The following is a 25,455-nucleotide window of genomic DNA, read 5'->3' as shown; positions in this document are numbered from 1 at the left end:
CTCAAGAAACACTGAACTTCAATCTTAATGCAGTAACTTGTGAATTAATTTTGTTGTCAAGGTAGTTACGTGCATTTCTAGATGAAAATATACCTCCAGTGCATGGTCATTTGACTGGAGCCCACAGTTATGATCATTCATCCTATTAATCTGTACCATATAGATTGCTGAGCCATAACACATCATGTATTTGCCTAACACAAACTCCCAGCCTGCCCTCATACGTTCCAGCTCCTTAGCCACTTTACAGTGGCCCTTTGCTGAACTTGCTCTAGTGTGTTCATCGTTTCCTTGTCCCAAATGCCCAGAACTGGACACAGTATCCTTGATGTGGTCTCACCAATGCTGAGTAGAGGGGAAGGATCAGCACCCTTCATCTGCTGGCACCACTGATGCAGTCTGGCTGCCGTTGGTCTTCTTTGTTACAAGGGCACATTGCTGGATCACGTTCCACTTGCTGGTCACCAGGATTCCCAGGTACCTTTCTACCAAGCTGCTTTTCAGCTGGCCAGGCCTCCTGTGTGCTGTGGAGCATGGGGCCTTTGCCAGGTGCAGGACTTTGCATTTCCTTGTCTGTAATTTCATGAGGTTCCTGTCTGCCTATACCTTTGGTTAATCAACATCCCTGTGAATGGCAGCACAACCATCTGGTCTAGCAACCTCTCCTTTCACTTTTGCATCACTGGCGAATACACTGACAGTGAACTCTGCCCCATCATCAATGAAGATGTTAAAGAGGACTAGACCCAGCATCAACCTTCAGGATATGGGCCTACAGCTTCCCTCTATGACGCTGATCAAACCTTCTGACACAGCAATTTGGCCAGTTTTCACTTCACCTCCACTGCTCACTTATCCAACACATACTTCATCAGTTTGACTATAAGCAAGTCATGAAAAATAGTGACAAAATCCTTACTGAAGCTGAGATAGATAATGTGCACTGATTTCCCCTCATCTAAAAAGGCAGTCATCTCATCATAGAGGGTCATCAGGTTGGTTAAGCACTGTTTACCCTTCACATATCCATGCTGACTATAGAGTATCAAGTCTTTGTTCTCGATGTGTCTGGAAATTGTTTGCAGGAAGATCTGCTCTGTTATCTTCCCGGGTTTGAGGTAAAACTGTCCAAGCCTAGAGTTCCTCAGGTCCTCCCTGCCCTTTCTAAAGGCAGGAGTGAAGTTGCTTTCTTCCCTTCTTCTCCAAAGTACGCATTATCTCGTCCCAATACCCAACTCTATCCTCCTCCATCAAACGCAAGTATTCCTTGCTCTGGACTTTATGACTGATCAGGGACCTGGCAATCCTGCAGGTTCATCTTACCAGTAAAGACTGAGGCAAAGAAAACCACAAGCTATTTAGTGTCATTTGTCACCAGGTTTCTGGCCTCATTCAGCAGCAGGCTCTTATTTTCCTCAGTCTTCCTTTTCTGCTGATATAGCTCAAGGAGCTTTCTGGCTGTCAAGCACATTATTCAACACAATCAACTCCTGATAGGCTTTGGCTTTTCTAATCCCACCATGCATTAAGTGGAGCTTGGATAAGGTGATCCTTGAAAGTCAAGCAGCTCTCTTGGACCCTCCTTTTCTCCAGTTCCACGGCCCATGGGATTCTTCCAAGTAGACTGCCTGTGCCCTCATGTGTTTTCTCTTCTAAAGGTACCCAAGTGATACTAAAGGTATGGGTGATTAAAGCTGCCCATAAATACCAGGCATGAGAACACAAGATTTCTTCCAGCTGCACAAAGAAGGCCTCATTTGCCACTTCAGCCTGATGAGGCAGTGTGCAGCAGATACCCACATCATCACCTGTGCTGGGCTCTCTGTACAGTGCACTCCAGTGCCCACAGGCTGTTCTCAGCTGGCTCACCAGCCATTCCAGCAGAGCTCCGTGCAATCCAGTCAACACTCTCACCTAAAGGGCAACTCCTGCTTCTCATCTTCTGTACCTGTCCCTCACAGCACACCTGCTGTGGGAGCCTTCCTGCTGTGCCTCTGTGACTCCCAACAGGACAGAAGCCTGGTAACTGCACACAGGTTTCTAACCAATAAGACAGAAAGTTTGTTTACAAGCACTGGAATCAACAGCTTGCCTCCAAGGCCTGGTGGGGGGACAGGAGGGAGAGGGGGAGTCTGAGCAGATGCTGTAAAACTGTTACAGCCTCCTCTTCACACACTCTCCCTTTTTCAAATATAGCATTTTAATTTCAAAGCATTTTAATTTTGTAATTTCAAAGTCTTTTAGAAATTACACATGATACAATTGACTAGTTAAGCCTGATTTCATCTATTTTTGACCTCTCCTTTAAACATTACAGCCCTATGTTGTGATTTATGCTTTAACTTCCTATGCTGGATCAGCATTAATTGACTCTTGGTGAAGAGGGAAAGAGTCAGCCACGGAAGTGATTGTCTGTGAGGAGCAGCTAGCAGCTTCCTCCATGCCAGGCACAGCCAATGACTGGCTGGCTCTGAGAACTGGCACACAGCTAAGCCAGTTAGAGAGGCCAGTAATGTCTCTATGACAACATATGTAAGAAAGAAGAAGAAACCATGGGAAGCTCTCTTTCTGCCCTTGGAGGGATGGTGGGTGCTGCGGCTGAGCCCCTTCCTGGCAGGGCCAGGCTGGGCCCGTTCTGGCTGCTGGGATCCTGCCGGGGCATCCCGGTGACACAGGAGCATCCCGGTGACACGAGCACCTGTGGGGCCTGGACTGTGTGACCAACAGCGAGAGCACAGCAAGCAATTCCCCGATGCAAAGCCTGGACAATATCAACTTTTCAGCACTGCAGAACTCTACAGAATCTTTTCAAATTGATAGAACTTGAGAACAAACAAACCTATGAACACCAACTCTCTTCGAGTGAGGAAAAAAGAAAAGAAGAAGACAGGTGAGGAGAACAACATGGCAGCAGTACGGTCACTACAAAGAAAGGGAGAGGAGGAATTGTGCTCCGAGCGTCTGAGCTGAGATTCTTCTGCCAGCTGTGATGAGGACTATAGTACAAGAAACTGTTTCCCTGTGATTCATGAAATGCATGGGGGGATGCAGCACCCACTCTCAGCCCATGAGGAAAAGGCCCTCAAGCTGAAGCATGTGGATGCTGAGAAGCTGTGATCTGGTGAGAGGCTTGAACAGAGAGAGAGAGAGCCCTTGCCTCCAGAGATAGAGAAAGACAACCTTGCTTTTATACTCTAGAATGGCTCATCCTTTAAAACTGCACTCCATAAACTAAATGGGTCCCAAAAAGCAGTTGTGGGAAGACTGCAAACTGGGGGGGGGACTTTATGTTGCAAGCAGGTTCTGGGCAGACTATTAGCCATGAAAATTAAAACCACATTGGAAAAGTTCACAGAGAACTGCTTCCTATAGAAAAGACCCCATGGCACAGCAGAAGAGACTCCTTTCACTAAGTGAACTGAAGAAAGATCTTAAAAAGTGGCAAACTGACTAAAAATTCCATATTTTGTCTCCCTGCACTGTCAGTGGGAAGAAAAAAGGCTGGAGAGGGGAGGAGAGGTGTTCTAAAGGTTTATTTTAGTTCTCATTATCCTCTTTAATTCTGTTAATAATTTCTTTTTCTTTATACCTCTGAAAGTTTTGTGCCTGCTTTGCCCCTAAAGTGTTTTCTCCTAATCCTTATCTCACTCCATGAGTTTTCTTCCCTGCCTCTGCTTAACTACAGCAGAGGAAAATGAATAAATGATTTCTCATAGGTGAACTGATACTTGGCCAGCTTCAACCTGTCACACTTTCTAAATCCACCTATGTACCAAGCAGTTTCGTTCATAATCTGAGCCCCTGCACTTAAATTGCTTGCAAAATTCTTACTATCTCCCTGTGTTACTCAGTTTTTGGTCAAATTATGCTGCACCTAGAGTAAAGTCATAATTATCAACCGCTTTGTAGATCAGGTTAGGGTGTCACAAAATCAAAAAACCAAAAAAATCTTGAAAAGAAAGAAATGCGGATATTTCCCTGATTTATCACAGAAGAACATGTTTAATTATACAAACATATTAAATATTTTTTAACTAGGAGAAGAAAACTATTAATAAAATGCACAGGTAACTCATTATATACTAGAGGAAACTTAACACACAGTTTAGATGCATAATGGAAGTTAAATTATCATGAAATCAATAGGTGCAGGTGGCAGACACAATATCAAAACACACAGAGGGTGAAAAAGCAACATGATTCAATAGTCAAAAGGTATTTCTTACCTGGCAAAGAAGAATTTATACAACCCCACACTTCTCTCTGAAAAGTAAAAATGCAATTAAGCAAAAGCAAGTCTAGAGAATAAGAGAGTTTATAGCAGACTCAAACCAGCAATTTCAGCATTTTTTCACTGGTTTTAAATATCTGATTGGAAGAATTCTTATATTTAAATATATTTTAAAGAAGTGCTCTAATAGAAGCTGAGTACCACTTCCGTCCATGAGAGGGCTGCTATGCACAGACTATGGAATCAAAAGCAGCATTTTTGCAGGTGCATCACATAATGTAGTTATTTGAAATACACAAGCTAGTCAACTCTCTCCATCAATGTTCACAGAACTAAACTGCAACTTAAACAAAGAACAAGATTTGTCTAGGACTAAGACCTGTGGAGAAGCTTACTGTCCTAGCATTCCTTTCCACCAGCTTAAAAATACCCTAAACACACAATCACACAGAAAACAAATTTTAAAAAGTGCTTCAATCACACTGACACAGCAAACTGTATTGTCACACAGTGACACATCCATCCATGCATCTATCTATCCATCTATTTCTCATCACAGGAACTGATGACTTTCCAAAGTTGCAATGGATCTGTATTTAATGATTTAAGACTGTCCTCCTCTGTATCTGTAGAGGTTTTCTACCTAGACAAGAGCCAAAGCAAGATCAAATGAAGATGGTAAAGAGCTGCTACTTTTGCAAGTTCCATCCCTTTGATTCAGTTGACTTCCTTTATTTAATGAGGAGGTTAATGGTGGGAATCAATGACTTTTAGGGTCTTTTCCAACCTAAATGCATCTATGATTCAAAGAAAAACTGTCTTGTGTTGACAGTTACTTTTTAAATTAATACCAGGCAATATCACATTCCTTGAAGGAACACACACAACACAATGTCTGTAACCAGTGCTCAATATTGACCATCTGATTAAATCAAAACCCATCTGTTCATTAGTGAAATGGCACCGGAACAGCTGTCCAACAAGAGAGGAGATATGTGAGAGCAGAAAATAAAGTATTGAGTTAAATGGTTAACTATTTCACATATCTAGATATTACCCATTCAGTGATATTAATTTAAGGTCCACACTGGACAACTGACTTGTCACTTATAAAGATAATTGGGAGCTATAAAAATCATTGAGTCATTTCCCCCCTTTTCAGATAATCTCCAATCCTGTCTTATCAGAAGCACTTCTCTACTATACAGATAAGATTCTACTTGTCTTATCAGGGAATGAAAGATAAAGAAAAGCAGTACCAAACCAAATGCTACTCATCACTTCAACAGGTTTTCACAGACAGGTTTTACTCATACTAGGAGCTGTCTATAACCTTCTGGACTGAACACCCACCAGAGCATTGAGAGCTGCACCTGTGGCCCGGCCGGGCCTGGCCTGTGACGTTCCCAGTGCTGGAGAGACTGATCAGAGACTGAGTGAGCTGAGCTGCAACCCGGGGATGAAGTTTTTGGAGCAGCAAAGAGTTTTATTGTTTAGTATTGCTTAGGTTTTGTAGTATAATAAACAGGTTTTTTCCACTTTTCTCCAAAGAAGTATTTTCTCCCAGACCGGTTAGAGAGAAGGGCCGATTAGATCTGCCTTCCCACCGAAGCCCCTTTGGAGATTCTCTCCCAAATCTGCTCTAAACCAAGACATTCAGTTTCTCAGGTAAGGCCATTAACAATTTGGTGCAGCTATCAGGGCCTTCTTGTCTGTGCCCAAGACCTCATGGCTTTGTGCCATACACATGTTGGAACATATGATCTAATTTAAGTCACTACCATTAACATCCAAGTGACAATCACACAAATTTTTACAACACAGATTAGATTTTCATTGCATTTTATAGCTTATGCATGCTACCTTACTGCAAGTAAAGTAATTTATGATGGCTTTAGAAAAAAATCCTACTTTGAGGTTCAAATCTCATATGAAGAGCTTTTCTAAGAAGCCTTACCATTGATTCTGGACAATACTCAGGTGCTCGCTGCAGTAAGTGCTTCAAACGGGAGTCACTCTTAGAAGACAAAATCTGTTAGAAACAAAACACACCTTAAAACAGTGAATGTTCTGCACATTAAATACTTTTTTCAATTTATTTCACTGTTTTTAGTTTGTCTAATATCTACTCTTTGACAACTTTGCCTAACAGTTGGTATGAACAGAATTCAAATTTAAGATTTCTTTTTATATATTTCTAGTTTTCACAATATGTTTTACTTTTTATAGAGATACAATCTTTTCTACTTAGAAGAGAATGAGAACTTCCTCCACAAATATTTCAATCAAAAAGTTTCTACTGAATGTGGAAGGGCAATGTTAACGAGAGGATTTCTGCTGCACATATCAAAATACTATACAACTCTATTTTCTTAATTAACCTTCTGTTACATGTTACATGACCTCAAGCAATTAAACTTCAAAAACCCCCTGAAACATAATTTCTGTAGAAAAAGGTAGAACAAAACCAAGACTAGTTAAAGAGACAATCAAAACTAACAGGGGAATGCATAGTACCCACATGTAAACTGAAACCCGAGAAGCTCGCTAGACTGAGGATGCTGTTCCTTTAGCAGCCTAATAAAGTTTTATTTATAAATTAAAACAAGAAACTGGTCAACAAGAAGAATGGAAACAGACTTATTAATGTGTGATATGAAACTGGAAATGACATAACTGAAACAGATGAATTTCAGAAGCAAAAGTACAATACAGTTCTAGTCTAAATGTGTTCTATTCTAACATGATAAACTTACTGAAAGAAAATCAAGAGAACAACAGCATTTGTTTCAGAAACAAGAGCAAAAAAAGAACTGCATTAGTATTTTGACTCTTCTGAGGTCATAGAATAATAAAATAATTCAGGCTGGAAGGGATCTCAGAAGATCATTTATTTCAGACTTGTGCTCAATGAAGGGTAAACTACAAGACTAGACCATGGTGTCCATCTGCTTATTCTTCCCATCTGTCCAGGTCCCTCAGGATGACAGTCCTACCATTAAGATTATCAACACTTTCTTTGAGCTTCACATGGCCTGAAAACTCAATGAGAGTCGCCTCGACCAGGCTATTAACAAAGATGTTAAACAGGAGAGGTGCCAGGGCAGACCCCTTTGGTATTCCATTTCTTATTAGCCTACAAGCAAAGTAGGACGCACTAACCTCTATCTCTGAGCCTCGTTTTACAACCTGTTTTTTACTCATCTAATTGTCCATTCCTCAAACCCATATGATCCTAAAATGGATACAAAAACATTGAGGGAATTAATGTTTAAAAATTTGCTACAGACAACACAAATGACATCCATGCCTTTCCCCTCATTCAGAAATCCAGCCTTATTACCAAACCAGGTTGGTCAGGAATGATTTACTGACATTAAATCACACGCCTCCTTCAGCAATAGCCTTACATTTTTTTTCCTTCTTCAGCCTTTAACTACTGCCATAAAATGTCTTGTTGCCCTTGACTTTCTCTATGAGTCTCAATTCCACCTGAGCTTTGTCTTTTCCTATATAACCTTACTTGCCTTGGCAAAAGGTCTAAATTCTTCTTATAAAACATCTCCCTGCTTCTACACTCTCTATACCATATCTTTTCTGCACCAAAGGTTGTTCATAACTTCTCTGTTTATCTGAATCAGATTCTTGGAACATTAAGGTGTTTTCCTGGGAGCAGGGACAGACAGTCCTTATGCTTAGAGAAGGATATGGATAGAGTCCTCTGGAATGGTACACAATGAATGCTGCCAGGAAACTTATCACTAATGAAACTTAGCAGAAATAAGATTAGGGAAAAAAGGTCTATTGAAAAAAGAGGGGCCCACTAATTCCTTGCTATGGTATCTGACATACTGAATCAAATAATCATGAAAAGGAGATGATACTAAAGCTAAGAGTAGAGTAATACTTATTAGTAATGCAAAATAATTAGGTGTTTGAACCATGTTAGTTGACAAACAAACCTGTAATCCACATTCTCTTTTTCAAAAGTCTCACAGTAGCCAATTTACTGGTTAGTCGAATTCCTTACCCTTAATCAAGCCTCCTTCCTTAAATGGCAGGATCCAGGGCAACTCCACTGGGTGTCCTGGATCCACCCCAGTCCCTGGGCTCCCAGGCAAGGCCTCCCTCAATACTATTGCCAGTGTCCATACAGATTTGCAGACAATGGGTAACAGTCTGAGGGTCAAAAAAACCTTGTGATTCCTGCAACATCCTAGATCTGAGTCCCTGAAAACCAAATCACCTTAGCCAGAAAGTCTCCAGTGCAGGTGAGTGCCTCCTTGCCCTGCAGAAGGAAGTGTTTCTCCTGGTGGTATTGTTTACAATCTGCTGGTTAAGCCAAGATGGCTCCTCGACAAATCATTCCTCCTCATCTGCTCTAAGGCCCCAAATCTAATCTGCAAGTGCATATCCAAAAACAGGCATGAAACTTCTTCCTCCTGTCAGCTGCACAAAATAGTTAAGTTACAGAAGATGAGAACCAGTAAAATAACAGCAGACAGCTCCTTCAGTTGCACCGCATCAAAGGATCACACAGAAAATAATGCCACTAGCCTGATGTGAGGAAGCTAAGCCAGATCCTTAGAGCATACTTTGGGAGGCACCAGTCCCGCTTCAGACTTTTTCCAGACGTCTCACTACTAAGATTCTGGATATACTGATTATCTGAGTGGTGACAGATGATCCAGATGAGGCCAGATCAGAGTGTCTTACAAAACCCACAGAAAACCATGTAATAATTAGAACCAGTATAGCAGAATTGGGATGGAATCTGACAGTAAAAAGCTGGAGGCCTTTCATGAAGAGCCAACAGGAATTCACATGATAAGCTGGAAACTTCAAAACTTCAAACCAATGAAACACAAGAAAGAAATGGGCAGATGATTCCAAATGCCATATCAATGCAGCTACTAAATTCACCTTTTTTTTTTAATATACAGGAATGGATCTCTTTCTCTTATATCCAAGTTAGAACACAATTTTTTAAGACTGAGTGTCACACCTTTTTTTTTATAATGCCATGTATAGTTTTGCTTACCTGTATTAAGAGAGATAAAATTATTCTGGAAGGGCTGCAAGAATTATTATAGAAATTGAGAGACGATCTTATGCAAAGACACTGTAAGACTTTTCCTTGTTTGGCCTAACAATATGAAAGCTGAAAGAAGATTTGGTTCTATTCTCTAGATATATCAGGGAGGAAAAAGTGCAATTTAAAGTGAAAGTTTTGATAGTACAATCAGAGATAAATATACATTTCATCATAACCAGGTTTATTACTCAAACAGCCCCAAAATAAGCAATGAAAACAAGAAAAGAGGGCAGGTATGATCTAAGAACACAACTTTAACATAAAAACTGTGTCTACGTTGATGTAAGTTTTACTGATGTACAATTCTTACATAGATTAATGACTGTAACTACACACACACAAAGCTGTATCAATTACAACCCACAGGTACAAATCTAAACATAAGTTAAGGAAAAATACTTTTCCAGCTTGAATTCAGAACAAACATTATGAAACAAAGTGTTATGAACAAAGTAAGTGAGCAGATTTTTGCTGCATTCACAAAGCCATATATCATAGCGAGATGCTTCGTGGACAAACAAGAACCTGAAGGAAGAAAGAATAATACCAGCATCTTGTTCTTCAGTTTGAACTCCCCATAACTTGGAGACACATAAGATTCATAAATTCTGTAAAATACCTTCAGACATCTCATTTCCCAATGTGCTTATCACGTCTTGACCAAACTGTGGCCTCAGGTTGGTACTCCTATTTCTCCTCAACTTCAGCAGAACCCATTTTTCAGTACAAAAGGAAAGAGGACTATGGCTCTAAAATTTCCAAGTTCTCATTTTGATACCATTACATCTCACAATTCACACATAGCCTCCAGACAGAGGATCATTACCTTACAAACTTAATGTTGCTACATCATTGTCTAAAGGCACAATTTCAAGTCTGATGGAGTTAAATTTAAAACTAGCTTACCTGTTCACACACATCACGGCACATTAAATTGTCCTTCGCATGGTAACAACAAGACAAGCCTATGGAAGAGCAGCGAGAGGGAAAAAGATATTTAAAAGATTTTAAATACTTAACCATCACTTCTGAACACAATACACACTTGATGCTCTATCAGGACAATTTTCTGTCCCACAGATGACCATGGGAAACGTTCCTCCCCAAAAGGCAAAAAATGAACAAGTTTTGTTCTGAAAATGATGAAGATCCTTACAAGAAGTTTCACAGTTACCCCTGAACACTCACTGTCATCAAAATGAGATCTCACTCCCTTTCTGCCTCTAGTAATATTTCTGCTACTTAACTTGCACTAGCCTGGCACATGGCAAATTCCTTCATGAGACAATTCAATTTATTAACTCAGGGGAAACTTAGAAAAGAATAAATATGAAAAAGTAAACAAAAACCCATCAAAAATCTCTGCAGAGAATATGTGCCTTTGTAAAATTAATCATCTCACAGAATCTGAAAAGTGCAAGAATCAGTCAGGAACAGGTGGTGAAGGAAATCAGACCAGGGGTCTCTTTTCACATAGCTGTTCATTGAATTCTGTTCTAAAAACCTTGGAACAAAACTGCAAATTGTTTCACTAGATGGATGATTAAGACTGGATGGAAGTCATAGAGCAAACACAGATATGAACACATCAAGAGTTTAAAAAAAACCCAACAAACAACTGAAGCACTGAGAAGTCATGAAAGACCAAACATTAAAGCAGCATTTTTAGCATTATACTCTGCTGTGCTTTGTACCCCCTACCATTCAAATATTTTGTTCATTCATAGTTAAGCTTGGCAAACGTAAAATGAATTAAGCAGTGCCTTAATATCCATTTTCATCCTCACTTTCCTCTTTTTGGACCAGTGTTTTAGAGGACAGAGGTGTCCTTCAAAACTTTTACTTCCACTCACATCTTTACACACAGGATTATTTAATGATTACGGACTTCTGCTGAGATGCATCTGAACTATCTATCACACCGGTACAACAACAACAACAAAAAAAGTCTTTTTCACAACACTTTACCAAATAGATTTTGACTGAACCATCAAGAAGGAACTTGGGCATGAATTCCTTGCAATATTAGTAGGTTTATCAGTGGAAAGCTGGGCCAGAGTACGTCCTATTTCATTCCACTAGCTTTTTGCTGTCTCCCTCCTAGAACTATGCCTCACTGGAAAGCAAAACTACAGACCAACAATGAAATACCCATAAATGCCTTAGTGACTGCAGTCTTCTGCTTTAAAGTATTAGGTGTTTTGTAGTTTCCATTCCTATGACAACAATGTCAGTTATGTATTAAAAGGTGTTTTCCAATATCCATCTTAAGCTGCCTTCTTTTTCCACCGCTCTTTTTTGGTCCTGTCAGGAAGTTACAGACACACAGATTTCTAGAATGGCTTGGGTTGGAAGAGACCTTAAAGATCAGCTAGCTCTAAGCCCTTCCACTAGACCAGACTTCTTAGAGCCCCATACAGCCTGGTTGGAACATATCCAGGAACGTAGCATCCATCCTCTGGGAAACCTGGACATGACTGGAATTCTGGGCTGCAAGCACACATTGCCAAGACATCTGCAATGTGGGGAGCTATTTTACCGCTATCCTTCCCTTTATTAAACGTCTTGCACGCACTTTTTAAAACACTCGAGACCTTGTTCGATATTACTCTTCTACTGAAAACAAAGAACGGGATCCCTGGAACACACAATCTGTTCTGACACCGCATATGGAAACCCAGGCGTCAGGTTTTACCCATCTGGACCATTTCAAGCCACAGTCCTGGGAATTCACCCGCAGGCAGCGTGACACCGAAGGCGCACATCGCGGCCCCGAGGCACGGAACCCGCGCGGGCAGACGAGGAGGTCTGTGCCCGTCACGCTGCCGGCGGGATGCCGGAGATCCGGCCGCTGTGCAGCTGTGGAAGTGCCCCTCCCCGGCTCCCCTCCCGGCCGCAGGGATTCCGGCAGGCGCGCTCACTCCCCGGGAAGCCGGCGCAGGCACCAGCCCAGACCGGCACCAGGACGGCGCCGCTGCCGCTTCCCGGGCGCGGAGCAGGTGCGGGGCGGCGTCCCCCACTTGCCCGTCTCCCGCCCCGACAGCGGCCCGACAGGAGAGTCCCGCGGCGCCGCATCCCCGCGGGCGACGCCGCCCCTGCGCCATGTTGTACAGAGGGACCCGCGGAGCCGCCTCCCCCACTCCCTCTCTCGCGGTCGCTACTCACCGGCCGCCGCGGGGCACAGCAGCGGGGCCGCCGCCAGGCACAGCAGGGCCCAGGGCCACCGAGAGGCCGCCGCCGCCATGGTCGGGTCTCGAACCCACGCCGACCCCACCCCGCCCCGCGCCCCCCGGCCGTCGCACGGACAGACGGACAGACGGACGGAGGGAGGGAGGGACGGAGGGGGGGGGTGGACGGAGGGACGGGCGGGATCTGCCGCCGACAGCGCACCCTCCCGCCAGCCCCCATTGGCTGAGCCGCCCCGCCAGGCCCCGCCCCGCCCGGCCGCCGCGGACATTCCAGCGGGAGCCGAGCGCGGGGGGGAGGTGCTGGGGCCGCCGCCTCCTCCTCCTCCTCCTCCTCCTCCTCCTCCTCCTCCTCCTCCTCCTCCTCCTCCTCCTCCTCCTCCTCCTCCTCCTCCTCGGCCCGCCACTGGGCTGGCCGCCGGCGCCCGTTCTGTGCTGCCAGAGCCGCAGGCATCCCGCAGCCTTCATTCCCCGGGGCCCATGGAGCGGCAGGGCCGTGCCCGAAGGGAGCACTCGGGCTCGGTCTGAAAAGAGGACTAAGGAGAGGAGAAGGGGGCACAGACTCGGTTGAATTAGTTTATTTCTATTTTTATATAGTACTTGAATTATTAGCGTAATTCTAGACACAACTTTTAAAGCATTGGTTGCAGCCTTACAGTACTTAAGGGAGGCTTATGAAGAGAAGGGAGAGTGACTTCTTATTCAGGGAAATAGTGACAGGACAAAGCGGAATAATTTCTAACTGAAAGAGGAGATATTTAGATTAGATATTCGGCAGAAATTCTTTGCTCAGAGGGTAGTACTTTACCGGCACAGGTTGCCCAGAAGAGCTGTGGGTGCCCCGTCCCTGGCAGTGTTGGAGACCAGGTTGGATGGCACTCCGAGCAACCTGGTCCAGTGAAAGGTGTCCCTGCCTGTGGCAGAGGGTACAGAACAGCACGGTCTGTAAGGTCCTTTCCAACCTAAACCGTTCTGTGCTTTCTATGGTGGTAAAGCAACTTTATGGCAACATTTTCTGCTTGAAATTGTTTTGTGTATCCAGTGACTGTGAGGGAGAAGTCTCACCGGCCCCAAGCACGGGCTGTGAAGGGGGGTGGCCTCGGGCTGGGAGAACAGAGGTGAGGAGGCTGTCGTGGCTACACCGTGATGCTGATCCATCATCGGTGTCAGATTCAGTCCACAGGGCATACAATGAAAGAGTCTGTAACCGAAGAAGCCTCTGTACAGCAGGGCCACCCCTGCAGTTTATTTTCCATGTAGAGATTGAGCTACTCCCCCCACCTTTTTTTTTTTTTTAATAAGAATTAAAGGGAATTGAAATGTAAGCTATCCAATGAAGTTAAAACGAATTAAAGTTACTGCTCATGCAACTGCTTTACCTTGGTCATTCCAAGGTGAATGGATCAGCTTCTGACAACTCCAGGCTTTTTGGATGAGCACCTTAGCATCCCACTATCAGATTTTCTGGCAATAGTAAAACAGGAAAATTTTTAAGAATCCATGGAATTCAGTGTCCTACGAACTGCTCTTCCTTTTTCCAATCTAATATCCCAGCGACCTCCTTCTCTGAAGACAAGCTGCCAAGCTATTAATGACTCCATGATCTTATATAGCCTGGACAACCTGTAGAAACCCTTTAATTCTAATATCAAGTTATAAATGGTCCAAAAAACAAACCAATGCAATACAGGAGAACACTCTAATAAGTTGAAAAAGTTTTCTCTCTCTCTCTCTCTACACCAGTATAGAGTGATTAAAGTGTATTACTTCTTTGTTGGCCAAAGCCAAGCGTAAAAAATAACAGTTGTATTTTAATTTGAAGTCTTTTATTGCTATAATTCTGAATTTAAGAAAGTGAAGTCTCAACTATAACCTGATTACACAAAAATCTTTTCACGCCAGGACAGAAATGATGCTGGTATGTAAGTGAGGTTACATGTCAATTAAATATCTGGGCTTTCCCCCAGCAATCCAAGGTTAACTTCTGCTGATTTTCTGTCTCGGGACTTAAAATTCACGGCGAGCCCACGAGGCGGCGGCAGATCCCAAAGGAAAATAAGTACGACTGTTGAATTTGTGGGCTGGTTTAGATTCTCTGAAAATACCGGGGGCCTGAACAGTTTAGATGCGTTCTTCCCCGTAATGCTAAATTGTCTAATCTGGCTTGATTCTGGATGAGGGCGAACTGCTGTGCATCCTGAGTGCCATTATGTGCCAAAGCATTAGCAGCAGTAATTTGTCCCCCAGGCAAACAGGCAGGGAGAAGATGCGGGTGGGTCTGACAATTCAAAGGTCGTTCATTGTCACTCCAAGTCATCTCTTCAGTTCCAGATGAAATATTTGAGACCACTGAAAGTATTTCCTTCACTTTGGAGCAGCAAACTGAACTTTGAATTAATATAAGCTTCTAAAATTCGGCTTTCTTGAAGGGTGGTATGAAGTTTAAACTAATTGCTCTATAAAGCAAAGACTTTTGTCCGTGAGAGTTTGGATGCTGAATCTGCAGGGTACTGTTTTTCACTTAAACCATGTGCATTGGCCTTTTCAAAGCAGCATCCCTTTGGAATTGAGTCCTACCCAGTATTTAAGAATGAGAAGTGGCATTCTGGGGCTTGAAATAATTAAATGCCTCAGTGTAAAGCAGTTTGCTACAAGTATGCTGACAGGATAATTTTAAAGTCTGGTGGTAAGACAGAAATCTTACCACCAGATTTTTTCAAGTGTTTTTCAAGTGTTATCTTGTTTTTTTGCTGCTCCTGTCAACTGCTAAGGGAAAAGGAATACTTTATTCTGTATTTCCAGTTGCCTAGAATATAATAATGTCTGCTCAGTCAGCTACACTTTTAGTATTACCTTGAAAAATTTGTTCATTATATTTTGTGCTGAGTAGCATTTGGTCCTGCCTTCTTATCTAAAAATTACTGAATGTTGCTCCATAGTTTATGTTGAAGTCTTCCTCAGCAATAGGTGAAGATTCTGATAGTCACTGTCTGAGTTACTGGTTCAAAACCACATGCTACTGAAAAAGCTCCGACATGATCAGGATCCCCTCAGAAAGTAAAATGATGCCACATTTTTCTTAAATCCAAATTGTCGTGCGGCGAATGTCCGTGTGTTTGGGCAGAGCCCTTGGCGGAGCGAAGGGAGTGTGCTGTGTTTGGACACACCTCGTGTCTCGTTTGAGATGTGCCGCGTTGCTTTGCGGCAGTTCTCAGCGTGTCTACACCTTGCAATTGGAAAGGTGCTTACAGCACTGGTGAACTTACCCTAATTAGCATTAATTTGCCTAATCTGTGTATCAACAGCTAGATACCTGCATGATAAGGCAGTGCCAGCTTCCTAGCGAGAGTCGAACCGTTTTCCTGTGCTGGGGCTGGTTGGCTTTCGCCGCCAGGCTGCGGTCAAGGCAGGGCTTTGCAGAGGCCTCGGCTGTGTCTCCGGGCAAGCCGAGAGGAACGTGGGAGCACTCCTGGGCTGTCCCGAACAAGCTGCGAGCTAGTAAGTCAGGCTGCTGGCTGTTTCTTCGGCCTAAGCACGCATTTCCACAACAAAGCCTCTTTCGAAGAGATTTTTTTCTTAAACAGGCAAACCTTCTTGATCAGGCGAAGCTTAGCAATTTTATATTTTCTCTGTTAGATCTCAGCCAGCATTTTCCACCTGACTTTCCAAATAACTAATATGAATAAGAAGATTATTTTCAAATTACTTTTTTTTTAAATGTTGATTTTTAACCCAGAAAACTAGATTTATATTAATAGGGAAAATGCTAATACAAAAGGTGGGTTTGATGGCTGCTATTACACACATCAGAAGCAGTGTGAATTTATGCAGATAAAGAATGCTGTATATAAAGCAACACAGATGTGAAATTAAAACCAGTTAAAGATGTACATTAATGCCAAATACAATGTCTGCAATTAATTTTGAGCAAGTTGAACATGTGGTGCATATTAGAGTTCATAAAATCTTGCCATAGGCTAATAATTAATGTTGCATACATCAAGTCTGGAGGGATAGTCAACTGAAAGTGATTAAATAATTGAAGAAGATATAATTAATTCAAATTTCTGTGAAGGTAATAAAGAAGTAAATAAGATTGTGTCATCATCAGTGAGCTCAAGTTGAGAAAATATTCTATTGTTTCAGAAAGGAATTTGAAATGGATCTCATGTTTGCTCAGAGACAGTTTTGATGTTCATAAGAAACCTGGCTATGCTTCATGTTGCATAACTTTTCTCAGCAGAGCAAACCACCTGAAACGAAAGTTACCTGTCAGTCTAAATTTTAACCTGAAATCAGTTACCAGGTTAGATCCCTACCTGCTTCTCTTCAAATGAGAATGCTGAGTGAAGTAAAATACACTTCTTGGTAACAGAACTTATGAAATGGATAATTTAAAACCAGGTTGTGCGCTGGTGGGGGCATCAAGACCATTCATTCTCTTTGACAGAGAAGAACTTCCTCAGTGAAGTATAATTACTATGTCCTTCCATGCTAAAGAAGGTGATGCTAAAAATAATGCCCAAAGAAATCACTAAGATACCTGTCTGCTATTTGGTCAGATGCTTTTATCTCTCTCTCTGCTTTGTATGCTCTGCAGTCTCTGTGCTGTGTACTCTTTGTAATGGAAATATGTATTAATGGATCTGTATTAATTTGCTGCCTTCCAGACCACTGCATGAGGGCCAGGGTTGCTAGAAAGTGTCTGGAGTACCTTCATGTAAAAGACCCTCTAATTGGACAGGTAATTTCAAAATTATTTCTAGAATAACATTGAGGGATTGAGAGAAAAAAAAAAGAAGCTGATTTTCAGTTTGAGAAGTTGGAAATGAGGGAGATTACACTGGCAGATCCTGGAGTTTCGAAATGTGGGAAAAGAGTGTTTCAAATGGAATCATGTTCAGTCCAGTCAAATCCTTCAGCCATCCTAATTATCTAAATTTGAATCTAAACTCAAGCCTGGCACACCTGTACCATAGCAGAGATGGGTTGTTCTTATGCCAGTTGAAATTCTATCTTCTTGCTGGCCTTGGCTCACCATCCATGGGGACAAATAACAGCATTTAGTTGGTGATGACACTTCCATGTGTCATCTGTGTCTTTGGATACAGATAAAATGGATATTCATTTTGCTTTTCAACTCAGGCTTCTGTAGCAGCAGTGCATCTGCCAGCATTTCATAAGCATGGGCTGGAGATAGAAAAGGATGTGTTGAAGAGCACTGAGAATGCCATCTGGAAATTCTTCTGTGGATTATCCCACTGAATCATCTAGTTGTGTATAGGATTAGTTACTTCTCCATATGGTGTTTAAGGACCAAATTGCTTCTGGAATGTTTTCCAAAGGTTATTTTTATGTTTTTCTGTACTATGGAATTGAGTTCAAAATTACATCATAACCTGCACCTACAGTGAAATATTTTAAAGAATCCAAAGAGCCTTATTCATTTTATTCCATGTTTTAACAGCTATAATTCTCTCTCAATTAGTAACCTTTGAAGGACTGTATATAATTCATTTGCTGCTATACATTTATTTCAGTGTGAACAGTCTGTAAGCTTTGCAGAAAGGGGTGTGGGCGGTATGAAATCATTTATGCTGCTAATTGACAATAGTGCAGTTGCTTCTACTTTCAAACAGGAAAAAAAAATCAATGTAGACTGGCAGGTTAAATAAAAAAGGAAGGGGAAAATTCCATTTTTTGCAACCAGTTTGTGTCATACTATTTAAATCAGTCTTAGTTAAACTTGCTAAAACTAATCAGTTTAGCTACAATGAAATTGTTTTATTCTTGCTATTCCATAAATTAGCTATCAAGTTCTGTCAAGATGACATTATAATTACACGAATTACAGATCAGTGCCTATTCCCATTTGTACCTACACTTGAGTGACAGGAGTAAATTAGGGTAGAACTTTGGTAGTATGCATTAATCTTGAATACTTCTCAAAATGCTGTAATAAAAATTTTGAAAGGTGCCCTATTTATCCCATCTTATGTAGCTGTTTGTAATAAAAATATATATAGAGATGGGTAATTTACATATTAAGAGGGAAGGAAGTTATTTAGAGAACTCTGATGTCTTTGCTAGGAAAGGAGAAGCAACGTGTCTCTGAGAAGAGTGGAGAGAGGGATCGAGCATAGGGACAAGGCAGTGAGAGCAAGAACTGTATAAGGAAACATAAAATTGAAACTGACTGCTTGGAAACACTGGATACACTTCATGCTTCAGCTGCCTGAGTTCCTTCACCAGACACTTCTTCCTACATTCTTGGCTGTGCTGGTGGATTGCCATTCTCTAAAGCTCAGCTCCTCCAGTGCAGCTGAGGCAGATGTGGCTATCAACATCCCAAAAGCTGTGAGCTCTCATGCTTCTGTGTGGCCACATTCTTCTCATGGAAAGCCTGAGAATCAGCAGCCTCTCAAAATAAAATCTTAAAAGAATAAAATTAAAGAGTAGCTTAGTTTAAAAGTGCTCTTACTTGTGCCAAAAAGGAAAATCAAGTAGTAATTTATTGATGTCACCAATTAAATAAGTAATGTCCTTTATGCATACCTGTATACCTTACATGCACTATTTGTTATGCTTTAATTCAGTAGGCAGCACATATGGAAGATACATTAATGAAATGAAACCTGGGGAGGAGGAAAGTGTTCTTTATCAAGTGGTACTTACATCTTGTACATTTAGAAGTGTCAGAGCATTTTCAAAAACAGAACCAAAGTTTTATCTTTAAAACCACTTACAGGGTCTGAAAGCTCTCTGGTGTGTTTTTTGCTGTTCTGTACCTCCTAGATTTGAAGATATGGGAAAAATAGTGAAACACAATCCTAAGTGGTACTTAAAATTCTTCTGCAATTCCTAAAGAAAGAGCTGTTGTTAAATGAAGGTGTATTTATAGTAGCTAGAAATGGAGTTTCATGATGGAACAGAACAGAATGTGGGAGTGCAGCAGAGAGTGCAGCCTTAATGTAATGACCAAAGTATAATGATCTTAAGTGTAATGGCAGCCACCTGTTCTCACACAAGCAGCCCCTTTTATCCCCTTTTCCCTCTCTTTTCCTATGCTTGTTCCTTCCTTTCCTCCCTTTCCCCACCTTTGGTTCCTCCTCTAAATGTGCTGTGGCAAGTCCAGCCAGAGGCCAGATGCAGAGAACCTCTCCAGCAGCAGGGTCATCCACAGGGACTCACAGCTGGACAGCAAGGCCAATGGCTTTCCCAGTGCTTCATTCCTGTTACTGGGCTACAGGGATTCCCCATCCTGCCTCTGTGCTTCTTGTATTTGTGGGGATGAACTGTTCCTCACAGCAGCCAACATTGGACCAAATAATACAATCCACTCTTTGATCTCTCAGTGTGTTACCTGCAGGCCCAAGAAAACCAGGACACAAAATCAGGTAGTTGTCTCTGCTTCACCAGCCTTTTGGTAACCAGGTTGACATCTTGTTCTTTGTAAAGGACATGGGGGACTTTATAGTTATGCTGGGAGACCAAAATGGGGAAAAAATTATCATACCTATTAAAAGCTGCTCAGAGTATAACTTGAAGGACATATGCAACAATGGAAGTAAAACAAGTTAAGATCCTCAGTGAACAGAAAAACCCAACAGCTGAAAGCAGACCACATGTCTCGAGCTAGTACACTTGCAGGGATTCTGCATTCCTTAACTTTCCTCCTGCATTCCCTGAATTTTTCTCTAAGGAGCATATTATCAGTCATGTATCCCTGTGAAGCATGTGCAGCTTCTGAATATCTTACCTATGAGCAGAACACTGTGTGTTAAAGAACAGTGTGAGTCTTTGAAGGTACTATTTCTACAAAAGCCCTAAAGACTCCATCTTGGTCCTAAAAAGATGCAAAAGCAGCAAACAAAGCAAACTCATTCTTTCCAGAAGGCACCAAGGGCATGCTTCCAGGTGCAGTGCAGGTAAGGGAGCAGAGGACTCAGGCACGTGGGTTTTCTGGCTGGTTAAGTTAATGTTTGCTATTTTGATCCTGTTTATTATTGTGACACACAATTTTTGTATTAGTACTGCAATTCTAGTATTGCTACTTAGTCACTAGAGCACTGACAAGTGGCAAGGCATCCCTAGTTCTACTTACAGATTTAGAAAAACTCTAATTTTCCTTTTCTTTTTGACTCACCATTACTAAATGTTCTTGTTACTGCTCATAGAATAACAGCAAATGCTCACATGCCAATGCACTCATGTGCATTAAAGTCATCAGCCAAAATTGAGTTGTCCAGAAGTTTTGCCATGTACCATTTTCTGCCAAGTCTAGGATTGTTTCCAACATCTGATCAGTTCTTTTTCCAGGAATGGGTAAATGCAAGGCCTAAAATTAAGGTAAATGTACTTCAAAATGAAAGTTTAATTCATATATACTTGAAGTTAGCATTATCACATTCAGCTGATCAGTATTATGTATTTGATACCAAATCAAAGACATAGAAAGGCTGAAGTGCTACAGCAAAGCAGAAATGCTCTCACAGGAAGTGGCAGATTATTTCATCTGTGTTAATTAAACCTTGACATTATCACAGATTGGCTTGGGCTGAAAAGGACCATAAGAATTATGTAGCTCCAACTCCCAAATTACTGGAAGTAATTAATTCCAAACTGTTGAAAGTAACTAATTCCAAACTTCTAGAAGTTGATAGCTATCTGACTGTATTACTCAGTGAGTAAAAGTGAGACAAGTAGAGTGCAGTCTTCAGATTAGTTCAGGGTGGGTTGCTCATCACAGGAATTAAAAAGCCCAGCTGAAGCAATGTTGGGACTTATTGTTATTTTGGTAGCTTGTGAAGGATTGGGAATGTACTGAAAGATTGGGATAGTGGGCAGTGATTCTTTTGAAGAGGAGCAAAGGAAAGAAATAGGAATTTTTATACCAATAATTTTATTTTGATTGTTTGGGGAAAAATAAAACACCCTGAATCAGTCATCTGACATTATTTTTGAGTAGCACCATGACAGCAAGCAAGAGTCAACAAGTATTTTTTGCAGATGGGTAGTGTCATTCATATGTTATTTTCCTTCACCAGAGCAGAAGCAAAGAAAATTTGAGTTGGACAAAAAAGACTTTTCTAAAGATAAGGCTAGCGAAGTTTTGGAATGTATTGCCTAGGGAAGTTGAAGAATATCCACCAGAAACAATCTGGCAAATCTTTCAGAAATAGTCTATGAAAATGTTTTCCAAGCACATGGGTAAGGGTTCTCTCCCTTTGGAGGAGTGTGAAAGCTTTGATGATTTCCAGAACCTGTTTCAGGCCTTTTTTTCCCCCCTGAATCTCCACACAGTCCTACAGGCTTTGTATGGGGCCTTCACAAACAGGGCAGAAGCTGCTGTAAGGGGCTTTTTTTGGAGTCTGAAGTACTCATGGACAAATCTGGAGCAGCTGGAAGCACCCTTCTTCTGGCTGATCCTTTGCCAGTGACCACTTGTAAGTGTCTGCTGGAAGAGAAACCTAACAAATCAAACTGCTGAGATTTTTCAGCCTTGCTGGGCATTAAAACCCAAAAGTTTCATTTTCAATCTCTGAATAAGACCTGATCACCTCAAAAGACAGCACAAACAAAACTGTTTCACCTCTAGGAAATGGTCTACATTTGAAGGCATTTTCTAAATGTCAAGACCCATCTCCCACATTCAAAACCTCCTAGCAAAACCATCCCTTTCTAGCACAAAGTTCAAAATCCTTACTGCCTATCCAATTTTCTGCGTGACAGCTTCTCGTATTTTAAGATGTAGTAGAAACAAACTGGGATTACATATCATAGGTGTTATGGCCTCAAATGCTTCCAAGGACACAGAAATTGAGGATGGTTTTTACCATGTATTTGCAGGAGAAATTCTGTTTGCTCTTGCCTTGGGCACGCTGCCCCTATGCTGCGGTGCTGTATCCACAACCACTGCAGCAACCTCCTGACATCACCTTTCTGCTCCACAAGGGTTTTTTTCAAGAAGAGCTAATGAAAACGGTCTGTTCTAGCAATCAGACGCAGAGGAATTAGAGATACTATGAAAAAGGTGACAAATAACAGCGTATAATTAATTTCAAGAAAATTAGTTATATATCCCTTCCTTTCTCTGTTGCTACTGCAGTTGCTTGAATGTATGACTGACAGCAGTAAATCTTGGCAAAAATCTTTGAGCATAGTTATAGAACTGTTTTCTTCAGAAGAACATATAACACAGGTCTGAGAAAGCACAGTGCAGAAAATACATAGTTGAATAAAATTATCTCAGTCTCAAAAAACATAATCTATTTAGCTTTCCACACTTATGCAGTGGTTTATGTGTTTTAATGTAGGACATGGCAAAATTAAATAATATTCCATTTACAACTTGCATTAATTATTTTAAACAACTATTAAATTGCTTAAATTAAATAAAATAAATTTAAATACTTTTGTAAAAATTTAAATTATTCTTAAAATGATTGTTCAATGATTTTATTATGTAATCTTAAATGTCAAGACGTGAAAATCAGGAAGGTTTTGAAAAAGCATCATGATTAAAGGCAGTTTAGATTAAGAGTCTTTTCTAGTAATATTTATTATTTACTGAGAAGTTATCCTTGCTGGGTTTCTGCTTTGTTTCTGCATCATGGTTTTTATAATCACCTCAGCCATCAGCACATGTAATTAAAAAACTTACATTCTTTTGGGAAGTACAATGCAACAGAACAGACATTGAGGACTTCATCACAGTCTTTTTATCCTGTTTAGCCTTTTCCATGTACAAGGGAATGAATCATTAGCCACGTCTTATCAATTGTGAGGTATTAGAGTTGAGGTAGTAGGACTCCTGATGAGATTGGTCTGTTATTCCTGTAATGAAATACCATTGAGTGTTTTGTACACAACGTGAGATGTCCAATAAATGCTACACATTCCTCACAGCAGATTTATTAACTTTGAGAGGTTATTTTTAATTCAGAATTTGTCATCAAAAGGATTATTTTTCAAACAATGAACATTCCTTACTGAGGTCAGCAATGCAGTGGCACAATTAAGGAAGATATTTTTATTTTTTGTGCCTATGTGCTGTTGCCAGTTTACTGTCTGGTCCAAATAATTTAATATGTGGATAGACAAGACCACTTACAACAAAAATAAAAAACTTGACCAGTTATAAATTACCAACTGCATGTAGTTAAACAGTGACTCAGTTTCGTAGTAGTAAGGCTGAATTTCTCCTGAAATTTCTTGATGTCATGTCTGCAATGAAACCTAAAAAAAAGGAAATTTTTCTCATTAACTTGTGTTACTATGCTTGCATTTGAAAATAATTTGATATAGCAGGGGTGGATTGATAAACCTATCGGTAGAGCTACTAACTAATTCTTGTATTGTTTTAAGAAAAAAAAATCAAAGTGCATTCCTTGTTCCTTGTCAAATGGTACTTTTTGTGCCAATGACTATGAACTCATTGATCAGTAAGAGTTGTATTCTATGAAATCAATTCTTTCTTGGTGTTATTGTAAAGAGCACTTTTCTGTTTCAACAGCTCTCTTGGTTTAGCCCCAGCCGGCAGCCAGGCTTTCTCTCTGCCCTTCCAGCAGAACTAGGGAGAGACTTGGAAGGGCAAAAGCTGGAAAACTCATGGTTGAAAGGATGACTGTTTAACAGGAAAACCGAAAGCCATGTGCTCAAACAAAGCAAAACAAGGAATTGATTCACTGCTTCCCATGGGCAGGCAGGTGTTCAGCCCTCCCCAGGACAGCAGGGCCCCATCACATGTCACAAGCTGGGAATGCAAACACCCATCACTCCAAATGTGCCCCCTTCCTCATTACTCCCTCCACTATATTTACTGACCGTGATGTCCTGGGGTCTGGAATATCCCTCTGGTCAGCTGGGGTCACTTCACCTTTCCTGGCTGTCTCCTCCCAAGCACCCTCACATTCATTGCCAGCATGGCAGTATGGAAAGCAGAAAAGGCCTTGGCTCTGTGCAAGTCCTGCTCAGCAATAACAAAAACATTCCTAATTATCAACCCTGTGCTCTGCACAAATCTAAAACAGCCACACACCAGCCACTGTGAAGAAAATGAACTCTATCCCAGCCAAACCAGCACAACAACTTATTAAGTAAAGTTTTGCTTAATTAGGATTTAAGTAAGTGAATAAACAATGTAAATAATATTAGACAGATTTGTAATGGGTACTCTTCTCCAGTTCCATAACATATAAGGTAACCTGAATATTTGTTATTTTAATTTGAAAAAAGAAAATTAAAAGACTCTGTATCATATCACATGTTCTTTTCTAACCTCTCCTTAAGCAACAGCAAGCAAAACCAGAGATAGCTATCTGAAAAGTTAAAGGCATGTAAAAAAAATGTTTCAAAGCCATATAATTCAGATACTTCAAAAGTTATTTTCTCTATCAGAAATATCAAGTGAATTATAAACCTGAACAAAAATGAAGTACAACTGAACTCCCTTTCCCCCCTAGAGAGAACCTTAAAAGGACATGACTAAGATTTTCTCATTAAGAGATAAATGTCTGAAAAGTCAGCCTTTTTAACTTGGAATTAATGATACCAGGATACACTCATGTTGAAGTAGTCTGGCACTAAAAATATCAACTTCTTTAAATTATGAGTTTTTGGATCTCTTGTAGAAAAGAATCTCACAGCAACATTGTTCACTTGCTACTGAGCTTTTCAGCTTCTGCATTGTGGCCTCTTCTTAAAAAAGAAAAATAAAAGGAAAAAGAAGTGTTTAATGATGACATATATTTCTTTTCAGGCCCGGCACATTTTTAAGTAGATATGTATTAAGGGCTTTGGTTATTATTGTCTACATTTTTTTAGCATTTTTAACAAGATTAAAGGCAGGAGATGTTGTCAGGATTTTAAAGTGAGTGTTCTGTACAGTAGATCATCTGGCTGCAGAATTGCAATGGGTTTTATAAACAAATTTACTGCTGTTC

General features: G+C 41.0%; 1 protein-coding gene across 2 annotated transcripts in view; it reads right to left on the bottom strand.

Annotated features, from left to right (window-relative positions):
• RECK (reversion inducing cysteine rich protein with kazal motifs) overlaps positions 1-12,570 on the bottom strand; it is a 50,264-nt gene extending 37,694 nt beyond the window's left edge. For both annotated transcript variants that reach the window (XM_063159327.1, XM_063159316.1), the window contains exons 1-4: positions 12,492-12,570; positions 10,233-10,291; positions 6,189-6,263; positions 4,227-4,263 (exon numbers count right to left, since the gene is read on the bottom strand). In XM_063159327.1, coding sequence (XP_063015397.1) covers positions 4,227-4,263; positions 6,189-6,263; positions 10,233-10,291; positions 12,492-12,570 — 250 coding nt within the window. The remainder of the gene's footprint in view (positions 1-4,226; positions 4,264-6,188; positions 6,264-10,232; positions 10,292-12,491) is intronic.
• Positions 12,571-25,455: the final 12,885 nt, after the last annotated feature.

Source organism: Melospiza melodia, chromosome 1, assembly GCF_035770615.1.
Source record: "Melospiza melodia melodia isolate bMelMel2 chromosome 1, bMelMel2.pri, whole genome shotgun sequence".
NCBI lineage: Eukaryota > Metazoa > Chordata > Aves > Passeriformes > Passerellidae > Melospiza > Melospiza melodia.
The sequence above is the reverse complement of the archived record's forward strand: the minus strand, read 5'-3'. Positions and strand labels throughout refer to the sequence as shown.